General features: G+C 40.8%; 1 protein-coding gene across 1 annotated transcript in view; it reads left to right on the forward strand.

The window, feature by feature from the left end:
- Positions 1–16,654, forward strand: part of GCAT (glycine C-acetyltransferase) — an 82,921-nt gene that overhangs the window by 38,033 nt on the left and 28,234 nt on the right. The window contains exons 4-5 of the mRNA XM_030208029.1: positions 617–763; positions 12,792–12,946. Of these exons, the coding sequence (XP_030063889.1) occupies positions 617–763; positions 12,792–12,946 (302 nt within the window). The remainder of the gene's footprint in view (positions 1–616; positions 764–12,791; positions 12,947–16,654) is intronic.

Here is a 16,654-nt window from a genome sequence, read left to right on the forward strand (position 1 = left end):
GCTAAGTAATTTGGATTGATCCTCCTGGATTTATGTTTGACTTGTTTGCATTCAACATAATGATATGGAACTTGTCGTTTTATCACTTCCATTAATTAGATGCAGTACAATTATAAGAAGGATTAGTGGACACATACAGCAATATTTAAAATTGTGATCGATATATTGAAGCACATGTGGAGTTTTTTTGAAGTTAAATGATGGCACGCCGAGCTCATGCCTTATAATTTCACTGAGAGGTGGCAGGCTGGGCGGTGACTCTGAGGCTTTTTTCTCCACTTACACATTATCTGTAGTTTAAGGTAGTGGTTCTATGTGATATTCACGATATATACACACAGGTAATGTGAACCTGGGTTTGGATTATGGAAGGAATGACAGAATTACAGAGGGCATAGGTGGTCTTAGATTCCAGCTGTCCACGTAGATGGTACTTTTGCAGGAGCTAACAACCTGGCTGGCTAAGCAGTATAAAGGATGTCAGCCTAGTGCCGCTTTTTTCTAAGGTATACAGGTATGCTTGCTTATTATCTCTCACCTGTCCTCATGGCTGTTATCTTGTCCCTATGTCTGTGTGGTGTGCAGAATCTGTGAGTATATTTCTGCCCTCACACAGGTACTGCTGGGCCCAGAAGATTCTGTGCTCTCGGATGAGCTGAACCACGCCTCCATCATTGATGGAATTCGCTTGTGCAAGGCCAACAAATATCGCTACAAACACATGGACATGGAGGACCTGGAGACAAAGCTAAAGGATGCACAGGTATGGAAAGATTGGGGCTCCAATCTACAGAGATCGTGACAGTGCCGGTGACTCATTTTAGTATGTTCACAGCACTTTTGAAGGCCTTTCTAGTATGTATTTATTGGGTATTTTGGGAGTAATTCTATAGGGTGGGTGGCAACATTTCCACACCAAATATAGTGTATACTTTATTTAGAATTTCTTGACCGCACTAGCTGCCAGGGCAGAACAGAACGGTTTGCATAACTATAATCATAAAAACATTAAGAAAAGAACGGCAAGAGTATGATGGGACAGATACACACTCAGACTAAGAGCTATGGGAGGGAAGAAAGAGGAATATGGGGAAAGAAGAGTGGGATAGAAATCCTTGCTGGAGAACACTCATAACCTGTCTTACCATAAGTTTGCTGGAAGAGGAAAGCCATCTATGTAAATGATTAGAATACTGGCATATACGCATGTATATGTGCTCATACACTTATTAGTGTCAAGAATCTGATTAAGTGCAATTATGTAAATACATGCATAACTTATTTTATTTACTTATTAGGATTTATTTACTGCCTTTTTGAAGGAATTCACTCAAGGCGGTGTACAGTAAGAATAGAACAAACATGAGCAATAGGCAATTACAGCATTAAAATTATTCAAATAACAATACAAAATATGGCAAGGTATACTACTTACAATGTCAACATGGTACATAATAGAACATTTTTTATATTTAAATTTGTTTATTAATTTTTAAATTTAACAAGAATACACTTGTTATTGAAATACAGCCATAGTCATTCTTTACAGCAAGAAAATAATTATTATTTTAAACAGAACAAAAAAATTTTCGTAATTAGAGAAGATTATTATCATAATAAATCAAAAGTAACAAAGTGATGTAATACTCCCATATTTATATTGATATTATTTCAGTTGTTTCAAGTCTAGAAATGACTTTAAATGATCAGGTGAATAAAAAGTGTATTTTACCTGTCCCAATTTAACAGTACATTTACAGGGGTAGGCTAAAAAAAAATGTCCCTCCTATATCAGATGTTCTTGATTTCAATGCCAAAAACGCCTTCCTTCTTTGTTTGGTCAATTTTGTTACATTAGGGAAAATCTGTACTTTAATACCACCAAAGCAGGTTTTTAAATTTTTAAAGTAGAGTTTCATTATATTATTTAAGTCCTGTTCAAATATTAATGATACAATCAGAGTGGATCTTTCTGTTGTTTCATCCATAGATTGCTCTAATATAGCTGAAATGTTATTTAAATCCAAGTTTGTATTCCCAACTTCTTGTTTTTCCCCCGCATCTCCTTTTGGATTAGAAATATAGTATAATTTATTTATAGGAGGAATTGCTTCGAGGGGCATTTTTAGCACTTCATTTAAATATCTTTTAAATATATCATGCGGGTTAATCCCAAGTATTTTGGGGAAACTCACTTCTATTAAAATTTTCAATCTGTTCAATTCTCCTTCGAATGTCTGTATTATCTTTCACCACAGTTTGTTTGAATTCTTGTAAAGAATCTACATTCTTTTGGATACTTGAAACTTTTTCAGCTAATTCTTCCTTTATCAAGTCCACTTTTGAGTTTAACTCTTTAAATTTATTATTGAAAGTATTGACTTCACCTGATGTTTGCTGGAGAGTTACATCCATTTTATTTTATTCAGCTTCATCCAAATCATTTCAAGGCTTATCTCCTGCATTTTCTCTGAGGCTCCTGTCTCAGTTCTCGGCGTCTTTCGCGGCGATACCGGACCCTCACTGGGAGCCGCACCCGAAACACTTCCGGTAGGGCGCTGTTCTCCTTCTGGAATCGTCGCCAACGCCAGGCATGGAGGTTTTACTATCGAAGGTGGAGAGAGAGATATTTCATCTCCCAGCAGGGCCTCTGCTTCCCCAGAAATCCCCGCTATGGGATCCGTATCTCTTGCAATCTGGGAGACTGGCACAAAGAAGCACTCGAGACCCATTTGGATCGGAGAGGAAGTCGAGGTAGGTGGGGGCACTAGTCTCGTCGACCCCTTTCACTTGGTATGGGGCATTTTAACAGAGGAAATTCTTATATCCAAAGTGGGTTTTCAGAGGTGTTTCTCAGCGCGTCTTGCTACGCCGCCATCTTAGTTCGCCCCCAGAACATTTTAATTGATAGTGAAGGGTAAAGCAAAGATGGAACATATAGATAGGTAAGAGAGTAAGAAAAGTTAGAAAGTAAGGTGACTGATAAGTTGCACACAAGGTCAGAGAGGTGGTTAAATATTAGCTAGGGTAGGAGTGGATAAACATATCCTGCTGCAGTATGTGAAGCCCGAATCACTCCTTGTGTGTGTGAGTGAAACTTTTAGCAGTTCTGATTGTTCCTTATACTTCATCCTGTGTACTTAAGTCACTTGACTCTAATCGCCTTGTCTTACCTTCTCCAAAACAGGCCTTTTACGAAACCACTTGTAACTCTGCTTTTTCTTTTTGGCCCCCAGTCTCTGGAATAGCTTGCCCCCAGACATTAGATTCTGAATCTTCCTTTGTTAAATTTAAGACTAAACTAAAAACATATTATTTTCAAAAAGCTTTTGGGACTACTGCATCTGTTTAGTGCCGGTCCTGATAGTATGCACTGACACAGCCTATTTTATCTTGCTTTTACTTCCGTTTTATTTTATTGTACTCTCTATGAGGCCCTTTTACTAAAGGGTTGCTCGTGGCAACCCAGAACTACCACCAGCCCAATAGTTCTGCCCCCAGCCCGCACCATTTCCGGCACTACAGAAAATCAGGTCTGATTTTCAAGCGCAGGGATTACCGCCGGGTTAGTGTGGGAGCCCTTACCCCCACCTAAGTGGGTGGCAGTAAGTGTTCCACCGAAATGGCCGTGCGGCAAGTGCAAACTTACTGCATAGCAATTTCTTTTTTCATCTTTTTACTCGCTCTACGCATGGCAAAAACTTGCGCAGCCGCTAGTGCAGGGCCCCTTTTACCGAAGCTTAGTAAAAGGGGCCCCATAGTTTTCTTAACTCTTTTCCCTTCCCAATTATTTTCTTTCCTGTCTTCTCTTAGTATGAATGATTGTGTTCTTTTCTGTTTGTTTCTTATGATTTTATCTTAAATTTTATTTAACTGTTTTGATCTCCTTTGAGAAAAGGGAGTATATCAAGTTTTAAGTAACCGTAAACATCTGTCTGACAGGTGAATGTAAATCTGGGCGGGTCTCATATGTAACATACACATGTAACTTTTTTTAGTTCAAAGATCTGTGTATTGAAGTGTTTGTTTTCATGTTTAAACATTTTTCATTGATTACCTCTGTGGGTTTTGTTCTTTAAAAAACTTCAATACAGGAAAAATACTTTACACATCATTCAACTGAAACATATGCATCTAATTTGGCTCAATAATTTGTACAGACGTATTTATCCATGAGGACTCCCTCATACTTACTGCAATCTGAGGAAAACACAAAATAAATATGATTCTATTTTAGATTTTGAGTTGAGCCTTTAATCAATTGATGAACTGTTGTGGGACTTTGAACTTGATGGGACTGGTGCTGTAGAGTGGGGGTTTTTTTGTTCACTTTAATTCACATTTGTCTGAACACACATCACTTTAAAAAATAAAAGAAGAATATATTATGTATGTAGGTGAATTAGGAATATATTGAGATCCAGCTTTTTTGGATTGTGTCATACTTACAGTAGAAGCTTATAACTATCCAATCCAGTTTTAAACTCCTTCAAATCTTTAATATTATAAAGCTCTTCTTCAGGACATACAGCTCATAACACATTCTATGTCACAATTATACCATAGATGTTTCAAAATTCATTCATGTATTTATTCGAGAACCTCAGTGATGCTAATCGCTATCACTTTAAACTGAAGCGATTTATGCAACAGCCAAATCTTCACCAGTTCTTTTTTTTCTATTAATACATTCTCCTCTTAAATTTTAGAAAAAATATAAACATTTTTCAGCTACTTATCTTTTCAATTTATTGTATTTGTCGGACCCAGGGGATCATCTCCCCGACATGCACGTTTCGTCCAACATGGGCTGTCTCAAGGACATTCCCCCCCGTGTTTCTATATAGCGCCAGCTCAGCAAAAGTTATCAGCTAAGATGCATCTACTATACACTGAAGAGACAACATTGTAAGGATTTCTGTAATCCATTGTAATAGTGACCAATGAGGCCTTTTCGAATAGTGGATTGGGGGCCACTTTTCACCAAAGATTCTGAGAAATCCTCCGGATGGGAACGGAGAAGAGTAGTGTACAGCGCTACTAGACGTATGCAGCGCTGTAGAAATGATAAGTAGTAGTAGTAGTAATGTAATTCTGAATCTGTGTCTCAAGGCTGTAGTAAATATGTGTCTTTGAGAGTGTCATAAGGTACCATTTGTGTCTCATCCTGTTCGAGCATGCTGTAACAAAGCCAGGCCTTGAGAGGCCCAGTGGGAAAATCGGGCATCTTGTAATCCTGGTGGAAAGTCCAGATTGCCCACCAAGGGCAAATATTTAGAGACATGTGGATGCATTACATATTTCTTACGGAGAATAATCCAGACCCATTTTAGCGCTTGAAGTAGAAAATGATGCTTTAAGTGAGAAGGTAAAGCACTGGTGTGAGCGTGGATCAAATATGACAAGGCAAGCTCGCCCCCCAGTGTTCATTCGGTATAAAGTCACAGAATTGGAAAGATTCAAAAATCCAATCTCTCACGGACTGAAGTTGACAAGCTGTATGTAAGCTCACAAGTCGGGAAGTCCACCATTACATCGAAGGAACAAAGTGCAAGGTGGAGTTTTTTTGTACCCCAGACAGACTTGCACATCAAATTATTGTATTTAGTCAAATTTGGGCAAGTTAATACTATAGGCAAATGTTGCAACAAAAATAACCATTTGGGTAATAATACCATTTTTATTAAGGCAATACAGCCCCATAATGAGAGAGGAAGAGGCCCTCAACAGTTGCAAAGGGATCTGATGTCATTTAGTAGACGGGATACATTGCTAGGATAAAGGCGAAACAAGTCCTTTTAATAATTGTTGTATTTGTGGTGTATGATTTTAATTTATTCATTCTTTTATATATGTTTATATCATAGTTTCACCCTTGGCATGGCCTTTGGACAAAACATGGCCACGTTGGGTATTGTTTGTTAAATTGCATTTTTCTTCATATTGCTGGTCTGCTCTGTCTTTTTTTCATTGCTAATTTTATGCAGTTGCTTAGCCAGTTAGAGCACTGAAAATTGCCGCTAACTGGCTAAGTTGACACTCCTCCCTAATTCTGTTCCCGGCCTGCTTCTAACCTAGCCAGTTAGTGGGATATATTCAGCAGCAGTAACTAGTTAATTTTTGCTGAATATTGGGTGTCGGCTTACTCAGTGGGGTTTAACCCAGCAGGAACCTCTACTGCCCAGTTAGATCCTTATGAATATCGACCCCATACATTTTATGAAAGCATTTCCCCCAGATTAAGTAACCTAACATTGCATATAGGTTTGAGCCACTACCAACCTCTGAGTCCTGTCTCTGCTGCCCTTCCCTATCTTATGCTATCCATTAATATTGTTCTAGTTGAAATTAATTGGAACCTAGCCTCCTATTGTGTTCCCCCAATTTTTATTCCCTTTCTTATACACTTCCCCCAGATTCTATGTAGGTTGCCCAAATTTGGGGGCGCAAGCCAGATACACGTGTAGATTAGTTAACAAACTCTTAACAATCATTGGAGTTAATTGGCACTACATGCATCTGACCTAGAACGCTGTACACCCAAACACCCAAAATCTATAAATGGTTCCTTCAAGTTGTGTGCACTAATTTGGCCACATGACCAAATTGCATGCACAACTTAATTGATTTACAAGCCAATCGGCACCGATAATTGAAACTTAACCAATTAGCAGCACTAATTGGCTTTAATTAGAATTTACGCGCATAGCTTTCTAGGCATATTTTATAATGCAATGCTCGTAAATTCTAATGTGTGCAGTCAAAAAGGGGGCATGGCTATGGGAATGGGTGGGTTGTGCGTGTTTCAAAAAAACTATGTGCACTACTACAGAATATACCCGATCTGCGCCTAACTTACATGTTCTACAAACTACATGTAACTTTAGGCATAGTTTATAGAACCACACTAACAGCGTGGTTTTATGGCGCCATATATAGAATTTCCCCCAAAGGGTCTCACATGCAACCCAAAAGAGGGTGTTGTCATAGGGGAACATGGGTGGGTCGGGGCATCCCAAAACTTTAGTGTTATCGAATTCATGGATTGACCAGTATTTACACCAGGTTTCAGCAACCCCTTTATAGAATACGAGTTTAGCATAGATCTTTCCGGCGTCTAAATTTGGGCACCATTTACTGAATCTGGCCCTTTTTTTTTTTTTTTTTGTTAACATTTGTACCCCGCGCTTTCCCACTCATGGCAGGCTCAATGCAGCTTACATGGGGCAATGGAGGGTTAAGTGACTTGCCCAGAGTCACAAGGAGCTGCCTGTGCCTGAAGTGGGAATCGAACACAGTTCCTCAAAGTCCACCACCCTAATCACTAGGCCACTCCTCCACTCCATTGTTTTTGTAATGTTTTTATTTGTGAAACCACTTAGATTTCTGTTGGGTGGTATCTATATAAATAAAATCCCCCTCAGACATTCTGAATCCCGTTCAGACGTTCTGAAGCTCACCTCACTCCAACTGTGGCTCCTGACCTAGGCTATTCAGACTCCCGCACTCAGCCACGCCCATCTGCGCCCTAGGCCACGCCCCATCTCGACATAAAAAGCACTCTCAACGTTCCATTGACCACTGACGTCAATGAAGCCAGTTCGTTTGTTCGAAGCTCTGTAGCAGCAGAAACACAGTCTGTGGGCCCCGCCCTCGCGTCAAACGTAATGACGTTGAGGGCGGAGCACATTCAAGGAGCCAATCAGTAGCCGAAAGCAGGAGAGAGGGCGGAACGACGAAGAGGAGGCGGGAGAGAGGGCGGAATGTGGAAGAGGAGGCGGCCCGGCAGCGCTTCTACCTCACAGAAAGCTACCAGCCATGGAGGCGGAATAAGGGAAGGAAGAAATAACTGCACTCAGCGCCAAGGAGTAGCGGCCACGCCAAAAAAACCCCAACAAACCGGAGAGGGACGTGTAGCTCCGCCCTCACGTCACCACGCGATTACGTTGACGGCAGGGCGGAACAAACAGCTTCGCACATACACAACTTGGACGGAGATCCCGAGCCCCCCTCGGTAAGCGATGACGTCGACGGCGGGGCGGTAAAGAGAGCATCACACAAACACAACTTGCACCGAGATCCCGGAGCCACCCTCGGTAACCGACATCAACACACACAACCTAATCTCATAGCAACAGGGTTAACTCTGCCTGGGAGGGTATGCTGGCATGGAGGAGGAGGAAATCAGGGAAGGATGTCAGAATGCTGGCATGGAGGAGGAGGACATTAGGGAAGGAAGACAGAACTGCTTAACAGAAGGAAAAGCAGGTGGGGAGGGAGGGGCACACACTCACTCAGTACAGATGGGGAGGGGGAAGGCAAGAGAGGGGAAAAGAGGGAGGAAACGGAGGGGGCCCAACAAAAGGGAAAAGTACGAATGGGGGGTAATAACCAGACGCTCTATCAAACACACTGTAGCTCTCGGAAAACTCTGTCTCTGTCACTCACTGTGTCCAACATACGCACTCACACACAGTCATTCTGAAACACACACACTGAAACACAGATACACAAGCACTCAATCTCTCTCTCTCTCTCTCACACACAGTCACTCTCACACACACACTCACTCTAACATACACACTACGAGGAAAACCTGGCTAGCGCCCGTTTCATTTGTTTCCGAAACGGGCCTTTTTTACTAGTATCATATAAAAGTGAATTGTGACCTGAAACGTTCCTGTTTTTCTTGAAAAGGTAGAAAAATAGTTTGGTGGCTAAAAGAAAGGCGTAACTACAATCAAAGTTTTTGATTTTCTCAATCTTTTTTAACTATGATCCTAGAGAATAATAAATTGAGTTTTGGGAATAAGCACAAGAAATATACACAAGAGAAATTTGCAGGCACTGAGTTAGGCAGTTATCCAGCTCCGTGTCACAATTAGAGAGTTGCACAGGCACAGAAATCTAACCCATCCTCACCTGTCCCTGCTGGAGTCTTACCCAACCTCACCCATTCCAGCAAAAATGTAATGGTACCTAAAGAAAAAAACATTCTGGTCAGCTCTCTGAGTCTTTCTCTGAGTTTGAGCCGCAGCACTGCAGGCAAGGAAGGAATGAAAGTTGGAACACTCTGGTGCGCACATGTAAGACTGATTTGTTGGCACTGTGTGTTGAGAGGTCACCATATGCACACACCAGTAAGTCAGGTGACCTCTGATGCTCGTGGCTGTGTCAGAGCTGAGGCCTGTACATCAGCCCAGAAACAGAGAGGGTTAATGGAAGACTTTCTGCATGTGTGCTGTTAAAGTGAGGAGGAGGAGGCGGCATTCAGAGAACATGGTACTTGGAAGGTGAGAGGCTGATTCAGGTACAGCTTACACTTCCACGTGAACCCCACAGGAACTGCTTCCATCCTTACAGGAACCCCGCAGGAACAGCTTCTGTCCCTACAGGAACCCTGCAGGAAAGGCTTAACTACTTTTGTCCCCACAAGAACCCCACAGGAACCACTTCCATCCCCAAGGGAACCCCGCAGGAACTGCTTCCGTACCCGCGGGAGCCCCGCAGGAACTGCTTCCATTCCTGTGGGGAATTCCACAGGAACTGCTTCGGTCCCTGCGGGAACCATGCAGACCTGCTTCAGTCCCAGTGGGAACCCCACAGCCCCGGAGATTCCCGCAGATTCCACAGGATTCCCGCAAACCCCGTTCCCTTGCAGGTCTCTAGTCACAAAACAGACATACCACTATCAGCTTGTTGTTTTTCTGGGAATGATTTATGGTTAGAGGGCTTATATATTATAAATTTAGATATTTTCAAGCTTATTAGGTGCTTGGGAGGATTCTAAAAATCTGTATGTAATCCAGCGTTTTCGTATGGCAAATACTGTTCCTACAAACCGATGTTGCTGGAAAAGTAACGGTATCAGTTCTACTTGCCTTTCATGTTCTAGTATTGTTTTTAAAGGATTTATGTGCAATCTGATCTCTAGACAGTTACCTCTGATGCAGCCCAGTGTTGGGCGAAACATAAGAACATAAATGTTGCCATACTGCTACAGATCGAAGGTCCATCAAGCCCACTATCCTTTTTCCAACACTGGCCAATCCAGGTCAGAAGTACCTGGCTAGATCCCAAAACAGTACAATACATTTTATGCTGCTTATCTTAGAAATAAGCAATGGATTTTCCCAAGTCCGTTTTAATAATGGCTTATGGACATTTCTTTTAGGAAGATATCCAAACATTTTTTAAACACCGTTAAGCTAACTAGCTTAGTGGTTAATGTAGCGGACTTTGATCCTGGGGAACTGGGTTTGATTCCCACTGCAGTTCCTTGTGACTCTGGGCAAGTCACTTAACCTCCATTGCCCCAGATACAGTAAGTACCTGTATATACTATCGGGCTCATTTTCGAAAGAGAAGGACGCCCATCTTTCGACATAAATCAGAAGATAGACGTCCTTTTCCCAGGGTCGTCCAAATCGGTATAATCAAAAGCCAATTTTGGACGTCCCCAACTGCTTTCCGTCACAGGGATGGCCAAAGTTCAAGAGGGAGTATGGGAGGCACAGCGAAGGCGGGACTTGGGCATGCCTAACACTTGTACGTCCTTGACCCATGATTGAAAGAAACAAGGACGTCCCTGATGAACACTTGGGACGACTTTACCTGGTCGTGTTTTTCTTACGACCAAGGCACAAAAAGGTGCCCGAAATGACTAGATGACCACCGGAGAGAATCGGGGATGACCTCCCCTTACTCTCCCAGTGGTCACTAACCCCCTCCCACCCTCAAAAAATATCTTTCAAAATATTGATTGCCAGCCTGAGATGTCATACTCTGGTCCATGACAGCAGTATGCAGGTCCATGGAGCAGTTTTAGTGGGTGCAGTGCACTTCAGGCAGGCGGACCCAGGCCCATACCCCCCTACCTGTTATGTTTGTGGAAGAAACAGTGAGCCCTCCAAAACCCACCACAAACCCACTGTACCCACATCTAGGTGCCCCCCTTCACCCGTAAGGGCTATAGTAGTGGTGTACAGTTGTGGGTAGTGGGTTTTGAGGGGCTCAGCACACAAGGTAAGGGAGCTATGTACCTGGGAGCAATTTATGAAGTCCACTGCAGTGCCCCCTAGGGTGCCCGGTTTGTGTCCTGGCATTTCAGGGGAACCAGTGCACTACAAATGCTGGCTCCTCCCACGACCAAATGACTTGCATTTGGTTGTTTCTGAGATGGATGTCATTGGTTTCCATTATTGCCGAAAATCAGAAACGACCAAGTCTAGGGACGACCAAATTTAAGGATTTGGACGTCCCTAACGGTATTTTCGAAACGAAAGATGGACGTTCATCTTGTTTCCAAAATACGGGTTTCCCCACCCCTGGATCGGGACGTTCTGCAAGGACATCCATATCAAAACATGGATGTTCCTTTTGAAAATGCCCCTGTATGTAAACTATTTTGAATGTTGGTGCAAAAACCACAGAAAGGCGATATATCAAGTCCCATTCCCTTTCCCCTTCACCACATTCTCTGGCAATTAATTCTAGAGTTCAATTGTACGAGTGAAGAAATATTTTCTCCGATTTGGTTTAAATTTACTACTTCGTAGCTTCTTTGCATGCCCCCTAGTCTTTGTATTTCTGGAAAGACTAAACAAGTGATTAATGTCTACTCGTTGCACTCCACCCATTATTTTATATACCTCTATTATATCTCCCCTCAGCCGTCTTTTCTTCAAGCTGCTTTGGCCTTTCCTCATAGGGAAGTTGTCCTATCCCCTTTATCATTTTCATCGCCCTTCTCTGTATCTTTTCTAATTCCACCATATCTTTTTTGAGATGTGGTGACCAGAATTGCACACAGTATTCAAGGTGCGGTTGCATCATGGAGTGATTCAAAGGCATTATAACATCCTCGTTTTTATTTTCCATTCCATTCCTAATAATGCCTAACATTCTATTTGCTTTCTTTGCCTCTGCAGCACACTGAGCAGAGGGTTTCAATTTGGGATCCTTGAGAATAGGGGTAATGATAACCTGTTTCCAGGACAGAGGGAAGACACCGGAAGAAAGACTGAGGTTGACACTGAGAGAAGAAATGGAAGAAAAGGCTGAACGATTCTCTGAAGGAGAAATACAAGAATTGGACCATTAAAAGGAGAAGGTGGATGAAGACAAGAAACTGTAGTCTGAAGGAGAGCTATATTTGGAAGAGTAAATGAAGCAGCAAAGTTGACCAGCACAGGAGGAGAAGAGCCAGAGGAGGGAGTAGCAGGTACAGACGGGCAGATTGGTGGAGATTGTTGAGCAGAGCAATCTTATTGTGGAACCCAGAGGCAAAATCATCAGCCCTCAGTGAGGAAGAAGCTGCCAGAACTGGGGAACTTGTAAAATGCTTAAGTAAATGATAGAGATGAGTATGATGCTGATTTGGAGCCCCATCTGTCTGGTTAAACCCTTTGGAATATTGGGCCTTCTGTTTCTTTTTTGTCAAAATATTTGTTTTTAATTGTTTTATAGATATAAGTCCATGCCCTGAGTAGGCTTATACCAAAGCCTGGTCACATCAGGCTTTCCTACAATAAAGCGATTTAAACTATACTGCAGTGTTCTACGTTTATTTCCGGCTATGTTATAAAGACACCTAGGCACCTGTTTGTCCTTACAAAATAGCATTTAAATAGGCACCTACTTGGCCTTCCAACCTAGGCAAAATATAATAACCCAGTTGAAGTAGCTTTCCATATATATTACTTCTTGTTTCTTACATTGGTTCTCCGCAACTAGCTGACTTTCGCTTGTAAGTGATCGAGATTAATGTCGCCTCTTTCCTCTTCTGTCAGAAACACCGACTGCGTCTGATCGCTACAGATGGTGTATTCTCCATGGATGGTGACATTGCACCCTTGCGGGAAATCTGCGCATTGGCCCAACAGTACAACGCTTTGGTCTTCGTTGATGAGTGCCACGCCACTGGCTTTCTGGGACCCAATGGACGGTAAGACATCACACTGGAACTGTACTTGCCAAATTGCATGTCAGACCTGCATTTCAGCTGAGGGAGGTTAAATTGCAGGGATTGAGGAACCATAATTTGCCCAGAAAGAGGCTTAAAATTTGGCTTTTCCCTTAGAAGTGGATTTTTTTGTGCAAGCACTACTTCTATGGACAGTGGGATGGGTGTTTGGCGATAGGCAGACTTTGGTGTCCTTTTACTAAGGTGCTCTAATGGATTTAGCACGTGCTAATGATTAGCATGTGCTAAATTATAAGACACCCATTATATTCCTATGGACGTCTTATCATTTAGCGCGCTAAATCTGTTAGCACACCTTAGCAAAAGGGCCCCTTTGTTATGCAATATTGTTTAAGGTCTTTTGCATCTATTTGTTCCTGTTAAATGGTTGGGGGTTTTTTTTCTGTACCCCACCTTGAATTCATTTGGAGGAAAGTGGATTATAAATGTCTGGGTTGATATTCGCAATTTAACTGGCCAGAAACAGCTCCTGCCCGGATAAATTGCTTGCATGGGACTATCCACTGATATTCAGCAGCAGTTAACAAGTTAGTGCTGTTGAATATCACTACTGACCATGAGTAGAGAGGTGTGGTAGCTGTGTTAGTCCACTTTTAAAGGTAATCAATAGAAATAAAATAAAACATGGAAAAGAAAATAAAGATGACACCTTTTTTATTGGACATAATACATTTCTTGATTAGCTTTCGAAGGTTGCCCTTCGTCAGATCGAATATAAGCAAATGTTGGTAGATGACAGTATATATAAGTGAAACATCAAAGCATTTCAGTGACAGTCTATCAGGATGGGGGTGGATAGGGAGGTGGATAGGGGGTCTCTCACCTATCCACCCCCATCCTGTTAGACTGTTACTGAAATGCTTTGATGTTTCACTTATATATACTGTCATCTACCAACATTTGCTTATATCCGATCTGACGAAGAAGGGCAACCTTCGAAAGCTAATCAAGAAATGTATTAAGTTATGTCCAATAAAAAAGGTATCATCTTATTTTCTTTTCCATGTTTTATTTCTATTGACTACGGACCATTAAATTCAATGCCGGCTATTTCATGGGTGGTCGGGGGTGGAGTTGGCACTTATGTGGTTAAATGCTGATATTCAGTACTTAACCACCCAAATGTAGCAGTTAAATCAGACCGCATAAAAGTCAGTCCTTTATGTGGTGTTGCTTATGCGGTTAAGTGCTGAATATCACACTTAGATCACAGAGAAGTAGAAGGAGACATGACTCTCAGGCAGGGAGAATTCAAGTTGAAACTGTTTATTAGGCACCAAAGTTGAAGACCCGACACGAGCCAGTGTTTCGGTGGGAAAACTGCCTGCATCAGGGGTCACAAGACTGCACATAAAAATACATAATCATAAAATCAAAAATCTGACATCTATAAACATGCATGTGTACAAAAAAATGTTATCACAATACTAAAAACTTTTCAAAGCAAATAATAAAAAGTCAAACATATCAGTGAAAAAAACATATTAAAAAAGTGTGAACAATGAATAAAATATAGACCACAGAAATGAACATAAGAGCAGTGTAAAACAATTGAACAATCTAATACAATTTGTGCCTTGGGACATATATAAGTGAGATGAGCTAAAAGAACCGAGAAAAGATGATGCTGAATAAAAAGAACTGGAATTCTACTGCAATGGAATTTACGCGGGTTGCAAAGAACAAATCATAAAGAAATTTCAGACTGCTCAAAACACGGCAGCCAGCCTTATATTTGGAAAAACGCGATTCGAAAGCGCTAAACTCCTCCAAGAAAAACTGCATTGGCTCCCAATCAAAGAACGTATCACTTTCAAAATCTGCACCATAGTTCATAAAATTATCTACGGCAAAGCCCCAGGATACATGACAGACCTCATAGACCTACCAACCAGAAACACAAAAGGATCAACACGAACATACCTAAATCTCCACTACCCACGCTGCAAAGGACTCAAATATAAATCAACTTATGCATCCAGCTTTTCCTATATAAGCACACAACTCTGGAACGCACTACCAAAAGCAGTGAAATCAACGTATGACCACCTAAACTTCCGGAAATCACTAAAATCTAACCTGTTCAAAAAGGCATACCCTACAGACCCAACTTAAGTGCCTGAACCCTGCAACACAACAAAACCAAAGCTCATAATGGATATAAAATAACTCTTCCTCTCCATGATTCTCTAATGTGTCTGTTACACATGAACCCTATTCTACCTCAATATCACTTGTATTTGCTCTTACCGGATTTGCCGAACGCCTTTATGGTACTATGTAAGCCACATTGAGTCTGCAAATAGGTGGGAAAATGTAGGATACAAATGTAACAAATAAAATAAAGAAATAAATAAATAAAATAAGTCACCTTGAAATGAAATCAACTGTGTATGGTACCTATAATTGGATATTTCCAATTTGCCACACAGCCAAAGCTATAGAGGAAACAAAAATGAAAATGATAAGGAGGGAAGGACAAATAAAATCCACATTAAACAACTTTTAAAAAAAGGTTCAAAATGACAAAGGAATGAAAGACCAGATCAAAAAAGTTCTATATCGGATAAGATTATACAGTTAAGAAATTAACCAGTTTTACATAATTGGTTAAGAGTACAGTTAAGCACAATTGTAGAAAAACGGCATAGTTTAATGGCATGAGAAAGAACGTACTGCTAAAAGCTAAAAAAAAAAAAAAAACATAAAACCTACATGCTTTCCTTAACGTCATTTGTGACAGCATTTTCAAATGCAGTTTTTTGGCGGTACTCATAGGGGTAAGGTTTTGTTTTATTTTACTTTATTTATGTATCTTGATAATGGCATAGTCCTATCCATGTAGATGTTAAGTTTTTGAACTTTTAGCAGTATGTTCTTTACTGTGTCTGGTCACAGCATCTAACAATACCAACTTTCTACTATTTTTTCACATAGTGGACCCAAAACTGGTTATATTTTCCTAGCCATTCTTCATAGATATTATACCAGTTATTTTTATATTCAGTTGTTTGTTTTGATCCGGTTTTTAGTTCCATATGGTACTCGGTGGGGTTTTATTTCCAAGGGGATCTGCACATGTTTTTCTTTTTTCTTGTTTCTTCTCCTCTCTCACCCCAGGTATGGCAGTGTGTCCTTTTTAAGATTCATAAGTGAATTGGATCCTGTACCATATGCCGTTTTTCTACGATCATGCTTAATGGTACTCTTAACCGGTTATGCAAAACTGGTTAATTTCATAACCATATAATTTTATCGGGAATGGAACCTTTTTTGATCTGGTCTTTCAGTCTTTTGTCATTTTGTGCCTTTTTTTAGCACTTTTGGTGGGGCTTTTATTTTAAGTGGTTTAACATGGACTTTATTTTTCCTTCCCCCTTTTACTTTTTTGTTTCCCCTTTAGCTTTGGCTGTGTGGCAATTTTGAAAGAGAAATATCCAATTATAGGTACCATACACAATTGACTTCATTTCAAGGTAACTTGAATTTTATTCCAGTTCTTTTTATTCCACACCATCTTTTCTCAGTTCTTTTATCTCATCTCACTCATATATGTCCTAAGGCACAAATTGTATTAGATTGTTCAATTGCTTTAGATTGCTTTTATGTTTGTTTCTAAGGTCTATATTTTATTAATTGTTCACACTTTTATTAAATATGTTTTTTTAT

Source organism: Microcaecilia unicolor, chromosome 1, assembly GCF_901765095.1.
Source record: "Microcaecilia unicolor chromosome 1, aMicUni1.1, whole genome shotgun sequence".
NCBI lineage: Eukaryota > Metazoa > Chordata > Amphibia > Gymnophiona > Siphonopidae > Microcaecilia > Microcaecilia unicolor.